Source organism: Acanthochromis polyacanthus, chromosome 7 (assembly GCF_021347895.1).
Source record: "Acanthochromis polyacanthus isolate Apoly-LR-REF ecotype Palm Island chromosome 7, KAUST_Apoly_ChrSc, whole genome shotgun sequence".
Lineage (NCBI taxonomy): Eukaryota > Metazoa > Chordata > Actinopteri > Pomacentridae > Acanthochromis > Acanthochromis polyacanthus.
Window position 1 is genome coordinate 16,551,427 of NC_067119.1, and position 23,168 is coordinate 16,574,594.

The 23,168-nt window shown below is 38.1% G+C and overlaps 2 protein-coding genes across 3 annotated transcripts; one reads left to right on the forward strand and one right to left on the reverse strand.

The window, feature by feature from the left end:
• Positions 1–2,532: 2,532 nt before the first annotated feature.
• On the forward strand, positions 2,533–16,223 carry mier3b (mesoderm induction early response 1, family member 3 b). 2 transcript variants are annotated; one of them, XM_022218174.2, is made up of 13 exons: positions 2,533–2,857; positions 3,685–3,709; positions 4,012–4,157; positions 4,767–4,889; positions 5,057–5,180; positions 9,195–9,268; positions 9,404–9,476; positions 9,605–9,753; positions 9,987–10,068; positions 12,319–12,413; positions 12,505–12,632; positions 12,775–12,929; positions 13,114–16,223. In XM_022218174.2, exons 1-13 carry the CDS (start codon positions 2,849–2,851, stop codon positions 13,587–13,589), a joined length of 1,659 nt encoding a protein of 552 aa, XP_022073866.2. In that variant the 5' UTR covers positions 2,533–2,848; the 3' UTR covers positions 13,590–16,223. The 2 variants fall into 2 exon arrangements, with proteins under 2 accessions (XP_022073866.2, XP_022073865.2); XM_022218173.2 differs by lacking the exon at positions 2,533–2,857 and adding an exon at positions 3,035–3,599.
• Positions 16,224–16,227: 4 nt separating this feature from the next.
• On the reverse strand, positions 16,228–22,612 carry elac1 (elaC ribonuclease Z 1). Its single transcript, XM_022218175.2, has 5 exons — positions 22,375–22,612; positions 21,245–21,451; positions 18,610–18,668; positions 17,807–18,017; positions 16,228–17,299 (listed from the first exon to the last, which is right to left on the reverse strand). The coding sequence occupies exons 1-5, from the start codon at positions 22,529–22,531 to the stop codon at positions 16,821–16,823; spliced, it is 1,113 nt and encodes a 370-aa protein (XP_022073867.2). The 5' UTR covers positions 22,532–22,612; the 3' UTR covers positions 16,228–16,820.
• Between the last annotated feature and the right edge of the window lie 556 nt (positions 22,613–23,168).

The following is a 23,168-nucleotide window of genomic DNA, read 5'->3' on the forward strand; positions in this document are numbered from 1 at the left end:
CATGCGTCCCATCAGTGCAACCAAGGTTTTCATTCATCTTCTGGATGTTCTGGAGCATGGCAGAGGTCACGTCTTGGTGTCTTCCGATCTGTTCCAAGAACCGTTCCTCTGACCTCTCCAGATACTGCAGAGGATCCACAGCAGCTTCCTGGTTCCCTTTTCCTGCATAAAAGCACCAAAAAGTACGAGTTGTCAGTAATTATTTTCTATTTTCATAAACACAGTTAACTTAAAGTAAATGTTCTATTTTGTGATTTTAGGATGGGTCAAAAGATAACATACTGATCATGTTGATGTCTGCATAGTCTAAACAGATCTTACTTGATTTGGTCTGTAGAGAGGAGGACAGCGTGGAGGAGCTGCAAGACGGAACCAGTAAGCTGCAGACTAGTGCTCCTGGTAACTGGACCTCATCATCCAAGGCCGACAACTAAATAAAATGAACAAGACATGCTGTTGATAGCATCTGTAATACAAATGATTTTATCCATTAACTGATTTATTGCTTTGTCCATACAATGTTAGAAAGTCTTACAAATAATACCTGTAATAATTTCCAACAGTGATAAATGCCTTGTTTTATTTTACAACAAAAAACACCAAAAGCATCTGTGTATAAGAAATCAGTGCATTGGATTTCCACATCTGCAAAGCTAGAAAATCACACATCAGAATTTCACCTTGAAATTATGAAAATAGCTGCAGATTACCAGTACTCTTTACTTCATTGTGTTAACTTGATCATTTCAATCAGTTTTTTAGACTTGTATTACTGATACGAAACATAATCAACACATAAATTAAAATGTGTTCGCAAAGAGTTCACTGGTTCTTCAAGGGAAATTTCAATGATAACCATATAGTTCAGTAATATGATTAATGGGTCATTGTGTAACAGCGTGGGAGGTTCTGAATACAGGTCTTGGACTGAAATATTGCTGCTGCTTTCCTCCGGTTTTATAAGGAGTTGTTTCATAGCTTGTTAGCTTACCAGCGGCTAACTGGCTGGCAAACAATAGTTGAACGCCAACCTCTAATCACTGATCCGGTGTCCGGACCGCGTTAGCTGGCGGAACGTTCATAATACTGATGTGGGACTGTTGTAGCTAGCGTATTCATAGTAGGATAACAGCAGGATGTTGGAGAAATAAAACTTACCATTATCAGGATCGCTGGTCTGCATGGCAGACTCTTAGCGCATCGCACTGCTTGAATGTCTGTGTGTTTCAGGCCGATTTTAAAATAAAACTCAATAAAATTCTCGTCCGGGTGAGTGTCCTTCGTTGTCGCTTCGCCATACGGACATGTCCCTTCCGGGGCTCGGTAGGAAAAAAAGATTTGATATATATATAATGAAAGTTGATATATATATATAATGAAAGTCGATATATATATAATGAAACTTGATATATATATAATGAAAGTTGATATATATATATAATGAAACTTGATATATATATAATGAAAGTTGATATATATATAGTGAAAGTCGATATATATATATAATGAAAGTCGATATATATATATATAATGAAAGTCGAGATATATATATAATGAAAGTTGATATATATATAATGAAAGTCGATATATATATAATGAAAGTTGATATATATATAATGAAAGTTGATATATATATATATATATATCAACTTTCATTATATATATATCAAGTTTCATTATATATATATCAAGTTTCATTATATATATATCGACTTTCATTATATATATATCAAGTTTCATTATATATATATCAAGTTTCATTATATATATATCGACTTTCATTATATATATATCAAGTTTCATTATATATATATCAAGTTTCATTATATATATATCGACTTTCATTATATATATATCAAGTTTCATTATATATATATCAAGTTTCATTATATATATATCGACTTTCATTATATATATAATTTCCTAAACGGCATGCCATATATATATATATCGACTTTCATTATATATATATCAACTTTCATTATATATATATCAAGTTTCATTATATATATATCGACTTTCATTATATATATAATTTCCTAAACGGCATGCCATATATATATATATATATATATATATATGGCATTAATGTACTCAGAGGTATATAAATGCAGAGAACCAGAGGAAGGCAGTAGCATATATATTATAAATATCACACTATTACAATGTTAATTTTGTAAATGTTGTATACCGGATTATTTGTTAGAAAGAGGTCAGTGTTCAGTACCAAGGTAGTTTTTTATAGATCGAGTACATTTACTGTCATGATATATTAGCACTTGATGCAAGCATCAAGTGCTAATATATCAAGCCAACTTACATATATGTAAGTATATATGCTACTACTTACATATATTGCATATAGCATATATTGGCCGTGTAAATAAAACACAATAAAATGATAGAACAAATCATGTGCTAGTATTTCATTTTAAATGCTCAGTGAATGCTTCTTATGGGAATATTTTGACAAAAACTTGATTACACTGCTTTTTTTTTTTTAAAGCAATCGCTCCGCTTTACGGTATTAAGGAGAGCAGTAAATCAGCTGGGATATACCGAGAAGGCTCTGGGAATATTCTAGGAAACTGTCTTTGTGTGGGATCATTAACAGGGTCGACGTCGTGATATGTTCTGGATATGTATCCCTGATTTGATTTATATTTGCGTGTATTTTTTAGAATATCTTTTTAGCGTAGATACACCGATTATAAATGATTACCGTTAGCCTGACCAGTGGTTGGTTTGAACGGCGTCACGACTAGAACGGTCACCTGGATCTCTGATTGGCTCAGCGCGCTGATCCGGGTACTGCGCTAGAACGAGCCCATTAGCTAAAGGTACCAATATGGCGGAGGTAAGAGGGAAAACAGGGGAGAAGCAATCGATCTTAAATCGATATTTTTAAATTTTCTGTGTTGTATTTTCCATTTTTACGCTATCGATTGGAGAAAGAATAGGTTTTGCCTTCTGTGTAGCGTGTTTCGTCCCATAATTGTCATTTTTATTCCTCTAAAATATGCTTGAATGTCGGGACTGATCCTTCACTACGAGGCCTCTGCGCCTTCGCTCTCTCAGCTGCTTTGGTGTAGCGGCTGTGTAAATTGATACGTAAATTTAACGTTAGCTTACTGGTTAAAGGAAATAAGAGATTTTGCCGTGTTTATATAGAATGGAAATGCATTTTTTCTATTTTGTTAAATTTCCGGCAGCTGTATTTGAGATATCACCCAGTTCTATCGATTGCGGCGCCGCACAAACGAAATTAGTGTTTACATTTTTCGGTGCATAACGTTAACATTCGGCTTTGGAGTTAGCTTGCTTGCTAGCAAATTGTTACAGGAGCCGACACCGCATAAAGCGTACTGTCCATCTTAATATACGTCTTTAATTTTTTTTTACTGTGGTCGACACTGATGCATATTTTTTCCAGCGGTGGAAACTAAAATTTGTTCACGGTTGTCGTCGGTGTTTAGCGGGGCTAGCGTTGTGTTAGCCACCTATGTCAGGTAACGTTAGCGGCGAATGCAGCTTTCCTGCTTAGCTGTTGTCAGTGGTCATGTTACAGCCCTGTAATGTCATTCCCCTCCTCATTCGAGGTATACAACGCCGGAAAAATAAACGAACCTATGTTTTTTTTTTAAAAGTATTATTTCACTAATTCATGGTCTGTTTTTCTTTCAGGCTTCCCTAGGGAGTTCAAGTCCAGGTAATGTAACGTCCGCCACACATTGAGTCTATTTTATGAAGTATTATTAAGCGATATCTGCACTTTCTATGAAATAATTTTGCATAACAGAAATATTAAGATGAAATTCCATGATTTGTATCACTTTACCAGAGAGTGTGCCTTTGAAATTGGAAGAGTATAGCGTTTTGCTAATTGTAGTAATGTTACCTGTGTATATTTTTAAATAGGTATAAAATAATTTCCAGAGTGTAAAATAGTTAATATTTGGTAATGTCGAGATATTGATGATTATTTGGTTTCTTTTACCTCCTTTTATGCAGTTGGCTCTTTATCATCGGAAGATCATGACTTTGACCCAACAGCAGAAATGTTAGTTCATGAGTATGATGATGAGAGGACTCTAGAGGAGGAAGAGTCTCTGGAAGGCGGGAGGAATTTCAGCTCTGAAATTGCAGATCTGGAGAAGGTAAACTAATAAATGTGCAAAATATGAATGAAACGGGGTTTAATTGTGTACATTTAATGAGTGCTGCTAATTTAAATTTTCAAGTCTGCTTTGACTGTCATGTGGAACGGTTGCTGTGAGCAAATGATTTTCATTATGTGATATTTTGTGTCTGTAATTTGTTCTCAGGGGTCTATTGCGAAAAGGTTGTGATGAGACTTATCTAAATAACTTTAGCTGATTAAGTTTAATTGAATGCAATAGCAAATGCTGGTGTGACTTTTATGATAATGAGAGCCAGCTAATTGATTTACGGCTTCAAATTTTACAAGAAATATAGGTCAACTAAGATTAAGTCCAAATAATTTCTGTTAATGCAGTTCTACTCATCCTTTGGTTACACTGAGTTTCAATATGATGTTAAAAATTTCACATTGACTTTTAACTCTAATTTGATTTTCTTTTTAAAAAGGGATAGCCACTTCAACTCAAAATGACTGTTTGACCACTCTTAAATACAACCGTTAAATGGGATATGTACTATTTTTTGTTATTATTCAGATGAGACTGTGAAAATGCATGTCATTCTCTTTATTTATGTATTTATTTATTTTAACTTCTTATTTTCAGGAAGGGAACATGCCTTTGGAGGAACTGTTGGCCATCTATCGCTATGAGGCCTCAGCAGGCTCCAGTATAGACAGCTCCTCTGGAGACCTGACTGATGAGCTGCCTGACATGACTTTGGATAAGGTAAGTACCTACATTTACCCTGAAATTGTAAAGTTAGTGTAAAAATTTGGCAACAAAAATTTTTTAAAAAAATAGCTAAGTTAGTGGATTAATGTAAACATTTCACAAATACTCTGATCACCTTAGGTCTGTCACAGTGTACAATGTCTCTTCTTTTTTCTACCTAGGAGGAAATAGCTAAAGACCTGTTGTCTGGAGATTACGAGGAGGAGACCCAGTCCTCAGCTGATGATCTGACTCCTTCAGTTACCTCACACGAGGCCACTGATTTCTTTCCAAGAACACTTAGATGTAAGTGAGGTTCCAAATTCTAAAAAAAATACTCTCTGTAGCTTTGCAGGATTAAACCTTGTTACATAGTTGAGACCAATAAAAAAACAAAATCAGCACTACTTGTGTACCTAACTAAATTTATAGAGTGGTAATATTTTAATTTTCAATTGTATGTTTTGAACTATCTCTACAAAATGAAACCTTTTCAAATGCTCATGCAGTTAACAAAATTTGCTAATTATTATTTGCTGCATTCACAAAACATGCTGCACATTTCTTTCTAGTTGTGCACGGAGAACTGATTGCTTTGATGATTAACTTGGCAGTTATTTAAAAAACAATAATCTACAGTGACAATAATAGAAATACTTCATAATCTTGGGATTTTACTTCTTTGTGTCATGGCAGAGGTTTACCATATTTTGGCTCTGTACACTGTTGGCCAAATTATTAGTGTGTGTTACTGAACTGCAAACAAAACCTGGCAGTTAAGCTAACTGTATTTGAGGAGAGTTATTGTGTAACTAAAAAAATAGCTGATTTAGATGTCAGATTATGACACTTTTATGTAGTTATTCATGCAAATTATGTATACAATCAGGGTTCTCGCCAGCGCATTTCAGCGTAACGGGCCGTTACGCAGTCTTAATGGCCCGTTACGCTCAGTTTAAAAGATTACGCTGTGATTAGGGCCGCTACGCCAGCGCATTTCAAAGATTACGCTGTTGTTATGAGTGTGTGGCTCCGTCAGGAGAGTGGGAGAGAGAGCAGCGTGTGTGTGTGGGAGGGAGGGGGAGGGAGGGAGGGGGAGAGCGAGTGAGAGAGAAGTGAAGGGAGTTAACCCCGGGCTTCCTGACCACGGTCGGGGGCCAAACAGGAAGGGTTAACACTGTGATTAGGGCCGCTGCGCTTTTATTTTGACAGATAACGCCATGTGCGTTTGTTTTTATCAACTGGGTGCCTATCTAGGTTAATTTATGTCTCCCCACCTCAGCCGTACTGTCCTGTCGATTGACCCGTTCTCGTCTATTGCGCGAGCAGGAGGACCTGCCGTTATGCTGAAAAAAAATCCTGGCGAGAACCCTGACAATAGTAACTTAGAAGTATCTTCAAGTGCCTCTACTAATGATTCTCCATACCATACTCCAGTACATTTTAGCCCAAAGCCTAGTACGTTTGAATGTGTTTAATGCCAGAGATGATGGTTGTGAGACACATGGGACAAAGCCTTTCAGACAGTTTTTTGGCGCAAAGTCACCAAATGTTTAAGTGGTTTTATCAGATTTGACTTCTGAGTCTGTACTTGTAGTTTTTGTGTCCTGATGAACCATTATAACTTCAGTTATAATGTCCTGATGGAAATTGCATTTATGGCTCTCTATCCATTTATTAAGATAATGATCTAGTCTTTTTAGGACAAAAAACTTCCAGTGGACATTACCAAGATGCCTGCCAAGTGGCAAGACTTGGCTTTGAGGACTTTGCCCATATACAGTATCAGTGTACTGGGGTGTGGTACTCATCAGATATAAAAACTGGCAGTATCAGTCACCTTTTCAAACAAATGTGGGCAGATCTAAACACATGACAGATAAGATTTGAAGCCAGAATGTGTCAAGTGTTCTTCTTGTTTGTTTACTAAAAACAAAAGCATCAGCGACGCGAAGTTGCTCTCCATTATGGAGTAAGCTAGAGGCGCTGTGTTAAATTGGATTGGACACACATTTAACTGTGTATAGAAGTGTTGTGTGAGTGACGACATAAGCATACATTACACAGAACATTAACGTGATGTGACCACTGGCCAGCAGGGGAGTTGAGAGTTGGAGGGAATTGTGTTTGGGTATGATACATATTAATCAGAAAAAATAGCCCCCACATTCAGTTATAATGGTTCAGATTTTAACAGCAATCACAGTTTTGACTAAATGAACATGATGAACTGTGGTATTGGCATGGAAAAATCTGGTAATAGAGAACAGCATAGTGGATTAAAACAGCTCGGTTTCAACTTGGCTTAAAGTTTGTGGAACAGTGTTTTCCAACAAATTTATGGTCGCACACCTGTCAGAGCTGATATGCTGCAGAGGTCTGGCAGGGTTGACTGTAGCTAGCATTTGAGGTGTTTAGGGAACATGAATAAAATGTAGTATTTACTGATAATCAGGTGTTTAGTGTTTAGCCTGTGCCCAGTTTATGACTGACATCACAAGAGTAATGCCGACAAAATAAATATATTTTCAGATTGAAACCTTTTAGAAATATTAGACCCTCCAGAAAAACGCGATTATGCGATCGCATGAATTCCCGCATTAATCACCAAAATGCCGCTGATTATGCGGGGGTCAATTATTTCCCAAAAGGCCGCATAATCCCCGCAAAACAGCGCATAATTCCCGCAAGAATCTCACATTTCCACGAAAAAAGAGAAATATGCGGGTCCTGCTTGATTTCACAATTTCCGCATAAAATGAGAAAACTATAACCAATATAAATGGAGTTGTGAGTGAGTTTTTATGTGACGCCCGGCCTGACGTCATCAGTTTGCGCATTCACACAGACACTAAAAGCACGAGCTGATGCGGAGCGTGGCGCCAGTGTTGCCAATTTAGCGACTTTTCAAAGCTCCTAGCGACTTTTTTTGTCAAAAGCGACTAGCCACAAATCTAACGACTTTTTCTGCCGTTTTGGAGACTGATAGGAAAACTGGGCTCATTCTGCAGTTACTGTCCTCAACAAGCAGCAGGCGCTGCTATGAGCTTCTCCCCCTCTCAAAGCACAGGTTGTCAGTCCAGTAACCCCACAGCAGTCCCAGTGTCTGATTAGAGGACACATCCCTCCGCGTCCAGACGGCAGGTGAATCGCGCATATTTTTGCATATTTCACAACTATTCGCATACTTTGCAACTTTCCGCAATTTTCCCGCATAAAATGGCATAAAAACTCCGCATATTCATTTGCATAATCAAGGATTTTTGTCCGCGTTTTTTCTGGAGGGTCTAAAATATGAAGTCTTGTATCACTGAAAGTCAATGCAACATAATTGGGTTATGCAAAAACAGCTGTTCATCAGCGTGCGTGGTAGATCAACAGCTGTCGCTTTGCTGGACCACAATAAGAACGTGGGAGTGGGGCGGCCAAATTATTTGCTGGTACAACCAACAAAAAAAAAGGTTGGTAGCACCAGTGGATAAGTTAGTCTGGAGCCCTGGCCCTTGCAGTCTTCTTCCTGTGTGAAAACAGTGGTACATTGTTCCATCATGGTTTAGTTTGTTCAATTGGCTAAAATTAATAACCAATGCTATTTTAAATAATTGATTTTTGGCATTTGTGAATCAGCCGGGAATCACAGAAGATAAGAATTGTAATTTCTATTCCTATACATTTGATTTTTTTTTTTCACCCACCCCAAATTGCAGTGACATAAAATATTAAAAAAAAACAGGTGTTCGCTTTTAATAAACTTGAAACTGATTTTTTTTTTTTGTTTAATTTTTGATTAATCTGTTGATAATTACTGAGGACTAAATTTCTTTTTGATGAGTGAATCTTCTATGATATATTTTGTCAATATATAGTATGGAGATGCCTTCAAACAGTTCTGTTCATTCTTATGTGTTAAGTAATGTAAGTATGTTAGAAGAGATTTTTACAAACTCTTTGTACCAAACCTGGCACTTGTCAAATCAAGTCACCATTATTGTTGGTACATTTAAAACAGCAGCAATGCAGCCAAAGTGCTTTTCGTTAGAAAAATAAGATGGTATTATAAATTTACCTATCACATTGAAAATTTGAGGTTAAGAACCTACTGTTTTATTAATGATGCAAATTTACTCAAGTATCTTAAATGTTATGGTTAAACCCTACAAAATCATGTGAAATACACATTTACCAGACCAAGTTCAATATTAAAGCCAAGTCCCTCCAGTGTTACTATATTTTATTACTAGATTAGGATGGCAAAACAAGTGCCATTGGAATTCAGTGCATGTCCGTGGTATTTAAAGTATATTTGTTTTACTTTGTCAGCCAATGCTATCTCTGATGGTGATAAAGAATCAGAGTGTGATGAAGATGGTCCAAGCCCAGAAGACTCCAGAAAGGTAAAAAAAAATGCATTTTGTTTCCAAATGTTTTAAGAGAGGGATAAATAATTTATTTCATGTTTTCTGTTTAAGCTAGTTTGCTTTTGTATTTAAGTGTGTTATGTATTCTCTTTTGTTTGATTTTTGTAATAGGAAATAATGGTGGGAACAGAGTACCAAGCAGAGGTTCCTTTGTGCCTCTGTCACTACAAAGATGGAGAGAAAAGTAATTGCTGTTTTTTTTTGTTTACAGCACACATGCCTAATATGTCCTTTTATTGTGGCTCCATTCAATTAAAACAGGATAATCTACACAAGATGACTAATATTACCGCCATGTACTTTGTTTCGCAGTCTATGAAGATGAAGATGAGTTATTATGGAGCCCAAGTATATTGTCAGAAAACAAGGTTAGGGGTTTCCTGTCTGAAGTGCTGTCACGGACAACGGATGAAAAGGCAGGATGCGACAAACCAGGGATGCATGTTCGAGACAATGAGCAGGTTAGTCATGTCTTTATTCATCAGTCCTTTCATGTTATAATATAATGATCAGTGTGACTGTTTGAACGCTTGCAGGCGTGTACATTTCTCAGCAGCTTTCATTAATCACATACTATTGAAATGGGTGCTGAATTTCACAGATTTCTGAATTCTTTACATTAATGTTTCTTAGTTACATGTAATGCGTTTTGGCCAATACTGTAGTGCTTGATCATTCTACTCTTTCAATACAGGCTTTGCATGAGCTTGTAAAATGCAACTACAACACCCGTGAAGCACTAGAGAGATACTGCAGCCATGTAAAGTCTTCGAAAGGTAAGCAAAAGAAGTTCCACATCTCCAGTAGGCAACTGTCATATTTGACAAATATCATACAATCACTGTAGTTTTGACAGCTACTTTGTGTACTGCCAGCCTTAACTTATGTAGCTGCAAAACTTGAAATGCAAATTGGATATTCTGTCAAACTTTAGAACAGATAATTGCTACGAAGCAACAGAAAAAAATAGCCAGATAGCAGATTCTTTGGCATTGGGTAGATTTATGATATTCATAATCGCAAAAAAAACCCAAACCAACAATTACAAGTGTTATGGCTACCAAAAAGTAAAATACTCATGATCGAGCAGATCTCCATTTTGAACTAATGGTTTACATAGTTAACAGCAAGACAGTGGGTCAGTTTTTTTTTACATAATTTCCAAAATGAATAGTTATTTCCTCAACAAGTCATTTTTGACATTTGTCAGTTGCACAGCAGTAGACAGATGGATGAAGTCATAACATGTTTTTGCTCTGCCAACGAAGCCAGAGTTATGTGACGATCGGTCTGTGAATCTCTGTCTGTCTGTGTGAAACATTACTCAAACACAGACCAACAGATTTGGATGGCATTGTTCAGGAAAGGCCAGAAATGACACAAGGACCAGTGATTACATTTTGGCAGCGATGCAGCTTATAGTCTGGATCCACGGCTTTAAGGATTTCCCATTGCTAGATATAGGTGCCAGCACATCGTAACAGCTGTAACCATGATGTGAACACTGTCAGTTACCTGCTACTACAAAATGATCATGATTTATCAGTTGGAAATCATACAAGGAACAAATGATTAAACTGTGGGGTGTTTCTGTTTCATCAATTCGTGCTGCCTGCTACATATTTAGGTCACGCATTGTAGCAAACCCCAGCCAGATGGTGGCGCTCCTGATGTTTCACAAAGCCTTTATTTATGTTTAGCCGACAGCCTTATATTGAATACAAATTCACCTTTCTGTCCTTCACTCATTTCTTCACTGTAATAGCTTGTCCCCATTCCAGCTAGATGCTTCAAAGTTTAGACACATCCTGTGCAAGATGGCAACAACGGGGCATAGCTTTCTTTCATCTTTACGTGAATTTTCGGACTTTTCAGCAGTGTCTTTGTCATGTCAAGGAACCTCTTCTTAGATAAACACTTCCTGTGCTGCTGGAATGATGACAAAATAAAAGCCTGTAACGTTAAAAATACGTCTTCAACATAAAAGCCTGGAGGGAACGGTTATTCTAAGACTTGCAAAACACAGGCTTGCCAGAAGTGATGAACTGATCAGAAGACCTTTATAAGACTAACTTACACGTTATAAATACATAACGTGCACATGCATAACACATGCCTGTGCTCAGCGCAAGGGAATTTATCAAAGATTTCATTCGTCAGAAATGATACGTCAACAGAGCAGACTTGGCAGAGTACTGCGCTCTGAGTGCTTTTCTAGTTTAGTATGTCATCCAAAATATGACAAACATCATAGTTTAGTATGTCATCCAAAATGTGGAAAAAAAGTCATAGTTTAGTATGTTGTCCAACAAGTGGGAAAAAAGGTTCTCAGGTAGTTCAACTGGTTGAGAGGGCGACTCATAAACAGGACTGCATCAGAGACACAGGTTTGATTCCAGCTTATGGCCTTTTACTGTTTACTGCAGGTCTTCCCTGTCTTCTTCTCTATTTACCTATTCAATAAAACCAACAAAAGGGCCCAAAAATCAACTTAGAAAAAAATGTCAAAGTTTAGTATGTCATCCAAATTGCGTAAAAAAGTTATGGTTGCGTATGTTGTCCAAATGGTGTAAAAAAAAAAAGTCATAGTTTAGTATGTCGTCTAAAATGTGTAAAAAAAACAAAACAACATCATAGTTTAGTATGTGGTCCAAAATGTGGAGTTGAGTTGAATCGGCATCTCTCTTGCAGTCTATAGGAATGTGAACATTACCATTTTTAATTATTGTTAAAATTATATTTAAACCTTATGAGACATTCTTTTTTTTCTGGCCTGCTGCAGCAATTTCTTTGCCATAGACCTTTTCTTTTTTAACATGGCATAACATCTAAACACTTGTTTCTGTGTTATTATGGTAAAACATGAAAAAGATTTTGATATTTGGTAAGTTAAGTTCAGTTTGTGTTTTGAGAAATGTGATATAAAAATTCTGTGATGAACTGATCTCGTTAAACAGAATTTTCTTCTAAACATTTGGTTTAGACATTGATTGCCATTATATAAATTGATTTTTGTTTTATTTCAGAAAAATCACCTCTTTGGTCGGAAGAAGAATGCAAGAACTTTGAACATGCTCTACAGATGTATGACAAGAATTTTCATCTCATACAGAAACACAAAGTGAGTCTTATCATGATTTCTTACGCAATCATAAAAGACATACATACTGTACATAAAACTAAAAGTTTCTCATCCTTTTTTGTTCTCTCAGGTCACAACGCGAACAGTAGCGGAATGTGTGGCGTTTTATTACATGTGGAAGAAGTCTGAGCGCTTTGACTTCTTTGTGCAGCAGAATAGGTTTGGGAAGAAGAAGTACAGCAGCTATCCTGGTGTAACGTAAGTGGATGAAAGATGTACAGTAGATCTGCTGGCATTGTTTGGTGTTTTTGCTAATGTTTTAATACATTGTAACATTAGAAAATTAAAGTGTGTATAATTTGGAAGAAACAAACCCACTGATCTGTATGTTTCTATGCAGTGACTTGATGGACAGACTGGTGGATGAAGCAGAGGGACTAGCAGTGGACAGTTCCTCCTCTGTGTGTTCAGGAGCTGGTGGAGGAGGAAGGCTAGAGACCACCACAGAACAGCAGCTCAGCCTGCTCAACTCCATCACTGCCAGCGACCTCACAGGTTAGTAATGACAATTCTTCAGTGATGAAACGACTTAAAGACAGCAAGATCTGATACCATCACAGACAGTTATCTTATTCTTGATTTTCTGTCATGTTTCTCCCTCAAACAAACTGTTTTTTGATTGTCTGTCGCTGTTAATTCCAATTATTGAGTTTTAACTCAGCTTCCCGTCTCCTTGCAGCTTTGAGCAACAGTGTAGCAACAGTGTGCAGCCCTGCAGAGGTTAGCTGCCTGGACTCCTACAGTTTTCCTCCACTGGAAAGTCTCCATCGCGGCTCTCTGAACCACGATGAATCTCTTGGGTTCCCCTCTAACGGTGCAGACCCTGACTGCCTCAACATGCTTGACGCTGGCTTCTACCACTCAGACCTGGGCCAGCTAGGAGGGGTCTGTGTCAATAAGGACTGTGAGCGGCCCTCCAAGAGACTCAAGATGGCACTGCCTGACTCCTTTATCAATGACGTGTCTGTGGGTAACCTAGGAGTGGACTTCGAAGCGCGACGGACAACGACGCATCACCACCGAATCACCGGCGCCAAAATGGCGGTGTCTGTCACAGACTTTGGGAGCTTGGCCGGCAGCGGCGAGCCCAACGGGTTTCTGGGAGCACATGCACGGCACCACACACAGCACACTGCAGCACTTCAGTCAGAGTGATCTTCCTCATCTTCTTTCCCTGTTCTTCCCTTTTGAAACCCCCGTTTCCTGATTGTACATAAGACTGACCTCACTGGAAAATCCAATTTGTTTAAATTCTATTATATATATATATATATCTATATATATATGTATATGAATATACTTTTTGTTTTCATTTTTGTGTAATATGACATCAGTGATGTCTATCATATAGAACTAAAATCTTGATTTCTCTCAAGAGTTTATATAGCCATTTATTTTATTTTCGTTTTGCGGTCTTGAGATGTGTAACGTCCATGTACAGTTGGGCCCAGAGGCTGCAGTAGGAGAGTTGTGGATCTTCCTCCCTCACATCTACACACAACATCTTCAGAGCTACACTATGTTATCCTGCCATTCTTTTCAGCTGCCAAAATTAGTTTAGTATTCGGCCTCTAGTGTTAGCATTTAGTTACCCATCGTTGTTGTTTGAAGTGGTACTTCTTTTTTAAATAGTGTTTGGTTTACAGGTACTTTATTAGTAACCAGACGGGTGCAGATGGTTTTATTTAATCCCAAATATACCTGGGTACATATTGTACGAAGAGCAACACTAGCATGGAGAGTAGCTTGGAGACCAGGAAGTGTTGTGGCTTTAGCTGCTAACGCCCTCCTGTTTAATTTTCTTTTAATTTTGTCCTGTGGAAGCTTGTTTATAGTTTGTCTGCTAGTTTACTTTTGTTCAAAGTGGCCAAACTGGAATATGTGTATATTAATGTAGTAATTTTTTTTAAATCCCAGGTATTCCAACCCAAATTCCAGGCCTCAATTCATAGTTATTCTGTTACCTTTTTAAACGGGGGATGAAGAATACCTGTTCAGAGTAACTTAATGGGAGTTATCTTGTTTCATGGTTGGATATAGACTCTTTTTTTTCTTCTTTTTTTTTAAAATCCTGCCTCTTTTTTAGGAGGATATCAGCAAACCATAGCAGCAATATTGCAATGCAAAGATTTTTGGTTGGGTTAATAGCCATTTAAACATAGACACAGGAAAATGTGTATCTATTGCATATATTTTCTCAAATTTCATTTATTCCTTTCAGCTCATGCTTTCACTCATGCTACTCTTTGGAATGTGTAGCTCCATGCATTTCCTAGTTTTGGCAAAATGTTAGAATATGTTGCGGAATGAAGTAGCGCCATTTTCAGACCACTTGCAAGCTTGGGTTAACCTGCTAGCAGTATTATTTTTATTTAAAGCCTCTCTGATTTTTGTATTGAACCTCTGCTTAGCCTGTACTGACTGGAGATGCCTTCTGAAATCTGGTCGACAATTTCTTTGAGTCTCGTAGCAGAAATGGAGCTGTTATTGCTTGACTGAAGTCCATAATTGTGAATTGTAAAATGTTTAGCGGGTCAATGTCAGTTGATTGGATGCAGTAGTAGTGTTTACTTAATTTATCTATGCATTGTGCTATGAATATTTAGTTTGTTTCAGGGGTACACCATGTTTGACATGTTCATAGAGCTACTTTTTCACCATAATGTGTGTACAGACAGGATTCATACCTATTAACCATCGTTAAGTTTGATCAAGTAATTCATTTTCTAAGCCCAGCATCAGAGAGGATATTTACATCTGCATTTAATGTAAATAATTAGCAAATAGCCTTTAAAAAGTCTATTAACTGACCTCTTACACTTGTGAATCTGTGTTGATACAAAGGTTTTAATTCAATTCCTTGTCAGAAAGGCAATAATTTGTAGATATGTACAGATATTTTGGGTTTTGCATTTTCCCGGTTGACTTGGTGTTCTGATTTATTTTTCTCTTTGGGAAGTCATGATACCCACACACCAGGATACAGCTGAAACCACGCATGCCAGCTGTGCCTGTTTCTCAAGCGTACCACTGAAAACGGCTTTACCTGAAGACGTATTGATATTACTCAATGTTGCAATTTTGCATTCGAAATTTGCAGCCATGTGTAAAAGACACTCATCTTTCTTTCCTTGAAAAAAAAAATCTTTTTACATGTCGTCTATTTGTCTTGATGGTAAAGGGATGGCTGCTGCTCTAAGTATGTGGAGAGCTAATTTCTCTTTTAATGCAATGTGCATAATGCAGTAGGTCCTCCAAGCTCTTCTAGCTTTAGCAGTGCAGTGATATTTATTTCACCTGTGGTTTGTACAAAGACTCAGAAAAACTGTCAGAATGTAAAGGCCATTAAGTAGTAGAAGTAGGTTTTTCACCACCCTGTGAACTCTCGAAAATGTGATATTTTATTGATATCTCTGGTATGAGACTTGTGTGTGCGAGCAAGCACTAAACAAATTTATTTTATATTTTGTATTGTGTTTTGAAGTTTAAAAAGGAAAAAAAAAATATAGCAGTTGTGGTTTTGAAAAAGAAAACTCGAGTCCTTTGATGAAAACAAAAACACCTTTGTGAATAAAAACCTACAAAACTTAAAAATGTATATCCAGAAATATAGACAATCAAAAACTTCACTATGAGAAATGTTCAAGAAGCTATCTTTATCTTTGTTTATAAGAATTGTACATATACATTGAGTTTTTTTTTTTTTCTTTTGTTAAACATTATTTTGTATTTTCTGTTGTACTTTAATACCTTGTGTACAGATCCAGAAATAAAGCTCTGGAAAAGGTTCGAAGATGATTGCATGTTCTTTAATATTACATGATAGATGTAAAAGAGATACTTTTGGTATTGAGTTACAGTACTTATTTTACAAAATTGCAAAAACAAACTTTTACTGCTTAAATTTATACAATTTTACTTGCTGCATTTCCCATAAATACACAAGAGGAAAATTTAGCAACATGATGTAAAAATCGTTCTTGGCTTAGGGAAAACGACAACTGACAAAATAATCTCAGCTAGGCCACATGGTTGTTTGTTCTGGGGCTTTCAACGGAATCGCCTCGTCTTAATCAGCAGATCTGTAGACAGCTGTCATGGTGTCTACTTTTGTTTTTGTAGAGAATGGTTCAGTAATGGTTCTATAACTGAGCCATCTGCAGATGGACTTCATGTGTGATCTGGTCAAAAGCTCCAGAATAAGTGACCTTTGAGCAGTTGAAACTTGCCATTATCTGCAATATCTAAACCACCGGATGAGGAAAACAATGCTAAAGTACGTATTCCCTTCAATTTACACCACAAGAGGAAGTAGAAAACACAGTTTACTGCTCTGCTTTCAAACAAATCCACCACCAGCATTATAAAAACTGGACTGGTTATCTGTTACCTTGGTCTTCTGAGAGGGATGGGTAGACTCAGAAAGTCCTCAGCCAGAGCCACTTCCACACCAGAGTCCTGCAGAGCTTCCTCAGCTTGCCTTTGGAGCTCTGAAACATTGTCCTCATCTCCCTCCTTCTGCAGGGAGCTCGGTTTGTACCGCTGACTGAAGTGATACAGGACCAGTCTCTGTGCACAGCAAGCCCGAGCCACCGCTGCTGCCATCTCAGGTGTGCTGTGTCCGTGGTCCACCGCTTTCTCTCGGTGCTCGTTCCCAAGGGTGGCCTCGTGAACCAGAACGTCCGCTCCGCTACACAGCCTCAGCGGTCCTTCCCCGAGGACTGAGCTGCAGTCCCCTAAAATGCAGACTTTCCGCCCTGGTATAGCTTCTTCCAGCACCTCACTGGGCAGCACCACACGGCCGCTCTGAAGAGTAACCGACTCTCCGGCTTTGAGACGCCCATAGAAAGGTCCTGGTTTCAGGCCTGAGGGGCACAAAAGGAGATTAGTCACTGTAATCCACACCTGTTATTTAAAAGGTATGTTTTCTGACATAGTTTATCGTGCCATAGTTGTTACAGAAACTTTCAATAATTTCCCAAGCAGAATATGAATTAAAGAAAAGCTCACTGCTGTACAATAAATGCCAAAGACGCGTAATTTTTTATTCTTGTATTAATCTCTTTTCTACTTTACAGTCATGGAATCTGTGTTTTTAATAGTTTCATTGCTAAAACTTCAAAACACAGACATCTGAATCATCTGCTTCGCATTTAATATGTACCTGATGTCACTTTTTATTCAAACATTTTATGACCATCATTACAATGTTCCATTACTGGACTAAGGACACTTCGTTAGGAAACCAACTGCAATCTGTAACTGATACTGAACAGGTGTGAATTTAAAATTGTGTCTCTCTTAACATTTCTTCACAATGGTCCAACGTTTTAAAAAAGATATCTATCAAAGAGACAGAAGCTACTTTTTACCTAGTTCCTTCAGTACTTCAGTTTTCAGTCTTCCAGGTCGATCACGCTCCTGAATGCAAAAACCAAAGGAGGGGATGCGGTGAAACAACCTGAAGGCTTTCACCACAAACTTCTTGTCTTCAAACAGGAAATAAGAGTCACTTTGGACATCCAGGGAGATCGTCTTGCCCGGCTGCTCCTGTGGATGGGGAGGACCGCTCTCTGCTGTCATCTAATCAGAGAGAGGAAACACGAATACACACAATGCAAAAACTTAAAAGATTTTTACATGCTTCTGTAATTATTTTGGAGGAAACCGTTAGAACTTGTGAGATGAGGAAATCTTTTCAAATAAGTGAGAGTTGAACCAAAAATTATACTTGAATTTTTTTAAAGGTTCCTTCAAGTTCATTGAAATTTGGACATTTGTAACAGCACAGATACATCAGAACACAACAACTTCACACTAAGGGACATCTCCAGTATTACGGCTACTAACAAGATACATTTGTTGAATGCAATGAAGGCCTAAAAATCTGCTGAGGCATGAAAGGTTGAATGTAATTAAATGCCTTTTTGGGCAATTTGGGATACAACTGATGTAAAACAGAATCCACACCACACTTAATTTCTGTATTTTGCCCAAAACCTTATCACAGTCAGTTATTACAGCAACATCTTTCCATAAGGGAACCACAAAGAATTACTGTTTTCATATTGTGAAAAAAAAAACAGATGAATTGCATGTCTGAATTGAGCAATACAGTAACTAACAACAGGCAAGGTGTGATCTTTGTACAGGAACACCAAAGTCTGCTGCCTACCTCCTGGCTGAGCTGTCCTTCCACTGGACTCTGGTCAGATGTGGGCTCCAGCTCATGTACTAAAAGGACACACATTGTATAGTACAGATGTAGCACTCACTCTGGAATAGTTCATTGTTGGCCATCAAGAATCCCAACATGAACAGGCCACTGCAATCAATCACAATCAGTCACTTCCACAGTACTAGACCCATTCACTGTCACTCACAACACATGAGCCAATCACCGGCAGTCTCTGTCCCACCTGGAATCCACCCCGTTCCTTTGTTTGAAAGCACATCAGCTTCATTCAGTCACATACACACACAGTCACTGGAACAACAGGATCACCCCACACCACTCAGATCTGAACAACCATCTACTTTTCTCAGCCTGGAAATCACAGCATTAAAGAGGAAGTGAGTTCAAACTCCTGTAAAGCATGCTGAAAGCTAATTGATATCATGCTAATGCTAACAGGCCTTCAACTGCTTTTGGATTTCTGGATGCCACCCACCTGAACCAACATCGTGTTGAATGTTGGTGAGAAACTAATGGCAGATATGATTGCTGCGACTGATGATGATGATAATGATGAAGCCTGTCTGCTGAACAGGTTAGGCTTCAATGGATGATTTGAACTGATGGCAAGCTACCTTGGAACAAACTGGAAAACAGCTGACAAGATTCATCCCTTCACCCACCTCACACATTGACAGGCTTCGAGCTGCACAGCTTCATCACTTTCCCAGTGGTGTGGTAGGACTTGTTTGGACATATTTGGAATTGTTTGGATTGGTTTCACCTTGTTTTACTTGTTTCATGGATGAATTAGTTTGATAAGCACCCCATTGGCAATGGTGGAAACATACTCATCTGAATTCTGAACTGTCGTTGCATTAGTGACATGGAACCTAGCACATAGTCACTTTAAATCGTTTAAAGTGACGCTGCTGTATTGTAAATGAATTGTTTGAATGACAGGTGAATGTTGTTGTTTTTTTCCTGATTCTGATTTTCAGTTTTATTTTAATATTTTGGTCATTGTTCTACCTTGATACATTCAAGTAATTTCTGTTGATTATTTTTTAATATATACTGACAGTCAATAGAAACTTTGAGGTAGAAATGTACGCAGAATTCTACTTGTAGGGGGGTTGTAATTATTATTCATTGTGGATTTACTGATGATCTAGTGCCCTGGTAGTTGACATAATAATGAGTTGTCATTTTGTCATGATTCATTGCACATGGGTTGGTCACTTTACAAAAGTGAACCAAATACACACCAAGCACTACTCAGTGAGTATCTGCACAATTTGAGAATTCACGATGTATAAAGGCCCAAAAAAGGCCACCATTGTGAGTCCAGCGAACAGCATCATGCCGCGTCTATCACATGAACAACGTCTCTGGGCACTGGGTATGGTGGAGGCCGGTTTGAGCTACAGTGATGTAGCCAGGCTTATGGGCTGTTCCCAACTCACAATCAGAAGCCTGGTCCAAAGCATGCACCGACGGATTGCTGCCTGCATCGAAAATGGAGGCCATACTCGGTATTGACTGTTGTGACTTTGTGTTTGGCAGGTGCCGTTTTCTTTTGTGAAATTCTTTATTTTGAAGTAATTCTTCAAACTTTAGATTTTTGTTTCTGTATGCCAATATGCTAAACAAATGATTCATATGAAGAAAATCCAGTTTCGGGCTTCAAAATAAAAATTGTTAAAATATGGTCTCAAAGTTTTTAATGACTGTCAGTGTACATTACCGGTAACTTAATTTCTGTGTGCCTCGTCTTCATTAATCTTCACACAGCTCCCAGAGCCGAACCTTCCCATAGCCTAGCCCTTAGCCTTCCTAATAGCAGCATATTTCCATTGCAAATGCTACACAGAGCAGTGCCTCAAAATGAAGCCAAAAGAAGGGGGGAAAAAAAACAACTGTTTTTCTTCTAGAGTTTCCTTCTATATTAATAAAGTTTTATCTAATTGAATCTTGTTGAAAACATATTTTACTACCCTGTCTTATCTTACTTAAAACATAAATGTCACAGCTAGAGTTGCTGTCAAAATAAACCTCAACTGCAGTTTTACAAAATATACAGCAAAAATTACACAATCCTCTGAGAAACACAGTATGACTGAGATACATCTAAATTTGGCTTCTGAATTATTTTTTTACAGATACATAAATAGTTTGAGTTGGATTAATAAGAATCTATCTAAAAGAAACTCTGTGAAATTATTGTGGTTGGGGAGGTTTCTGACACACAATTCCCTGTCAGGCAGCAGGTTGGCAAGCTCTCCTGAAGGTGGCGGTCTAATACAAAATACAGAGTGAAAATGTCATTTTTTTTTTCTAGCTGTTTTCTGTACACCTGTCCAGGGTGTCCCCTGCCTTCGTCCGAGTCAGCTGGGATAGGCTCCTGCGACCCAAGTGAGGATAAAGCGGTGTATAGAGAATGGATGGATGTTTTCTGTACTCGGAGGGCATAACTAGTTTTCTCTGATAAACCCTAAAGCAGACAGCTGGGTGTCTGAATATGAAGCACACTGTCTGCACGCCCTGGTTGTGCTACAACTCTTCGATCATGTGTGTTTTCATACTTGCAGTTGCACTGAGACATTAGACCTCAGGCTGTATATTTTGGACCTGCCTGCATAAGGGAAGAGCAGCTGTGATCCTGTAAGGCTAAGTGTCACCCTGAGAAAGTGCCGGAGGCCCCGGGGCCCATAGATGTCCACACAGTTCAGGTTCTGCTGAGGGTCCGAGTTGGTGTTGAGACTCACAGTGCAAAGGAGACCAGGCAAACCAAACAAGTGATCTCCATGCAAATGGGAGATGAAAACCTTGGTGATTCGACCTGTGCAGAAAACACAGGGGAAAAAAAAAGGTTATTGTAGTGAATAATTCATATCCATTGATTGTGCAAACAGACTGAATTTTCAGCACTACTGTGTCTGATTCAGAGACAAAGAGGACAAAAACGTGTTGTAAACAGTCAGTGTATACCAATTATCACTGGGCCACTGTTTTGAGAAGGGTTTTAAATCTATTTGATTAAACGATATGGGATGCAACAGTCAGTGTCTAAAGGCCACTCCCCTGACACCACACAAGAAAAACAGAGGCACAGACTTCTCTTAAAGTTACAAAAGTAAACCCAAACAAAGATTAGATTTGCCAGAGGACGAACATAATGCCAGAAACGAAACAAAATACCACAGACTGCTCTTGAAGTTATATGGACGGAGGCACAGCAGCAAATATCTCAAGTATGGTGAATTGAAAGAAATGCATAGAGTTAATGCCCTTATTAATGTTCTTATGCTTTGTTAAACGTGTGAAATGAATGTAAATGAATAACTTATGCAGTTAGGCAATTTTGATTCATAATTTCAAAGGTCTTTGTATGTCCAACATACACCGGACCACAGGGGTATTTTAGCATAAACACAGCATGTGTGTTACTGCAGTTAATGAAGGATTGAATAGAGAATTGTATACAGTATTTTGTTTGTTTTTGACTCTTTGCATGTAGTCAGAAAAGATGAGGATGCAGAAATCATAGAAAAATGTCACTTTAAAATCTCGATTAACCAATACTTATAGTTTGATCTTATTCAAGTCTGTAAACTTAGAAAGTAAATTTTAAGACAACAGTGGCCTTTTGATTTTATAAGGGACTAACAAAAATTTCTCAACAGTTCAGACTACAATTACTGATGACAGGGTAGTTGTAGTTTGGGGATGAGGCCGACTGCATGAGAAGCAGCAATGACTCACTTGCTCTCAGTTGGCTTTTCATCAGTTGGGTCTGAGTTCCTTCTCCGCAGTCGAACAGCCAACAGTCTCCGTCCGTCCGCAGAACCAGAGCAGAGGCCCCGCGGTGAGGAGACGGGTAAGCCGACCCAGTCCCCAGGAAAGTTATGTCCATGGTCATCCTTCCAGAGTTACAGAAGAACCTACAAAACCTTTCTACAACCAGCTATCAGCATGCAACAAACGTGTAATGCTTCCTGTAAACACTGTCACACGCTGATGACGTAGATTGAGGTATGGAGAGGCGTTCAAATTTGACGTATACAAAAATTACAACGAAACTTCAATAAACCACAGATGAGCAACTACATCAACTACATAACAGCTTGAAGAGTTTTACGAAGGTCCGTAATAAAATGTATGGGTAGCTCATTCGTTTTTCCGTTTCAAAATAAAATCTAAAAAAAACAATAAACGTTGTTTTTTTTGTTTTTCAGTTTTTAAAACCTAAATGTAGAAACGTATTATTTAACTAATGGAAAAACCACAGTGTTGGATTTTTGCTCTTGCTTTTTAACCCGAAATACAAAATACGGCTGTTGTTTTAATTTGTTACAACACCGGAAGTCGCTAATTAAGAACAGTTTAAAGCTGGTCTGGCTCGTGAACACATCTAGAATGGCTGTGCCCCCATACTTGATACTTCACGCAGCAGCAGCAGAAGTGCAGATGTTGTAGCTGAGGAAGTTTGGAGGTTGTCACGTCTTGCATTCCCAAAATAGTAGGGGAGTCAGATTTTGTTAAGTGACCCTACAAAA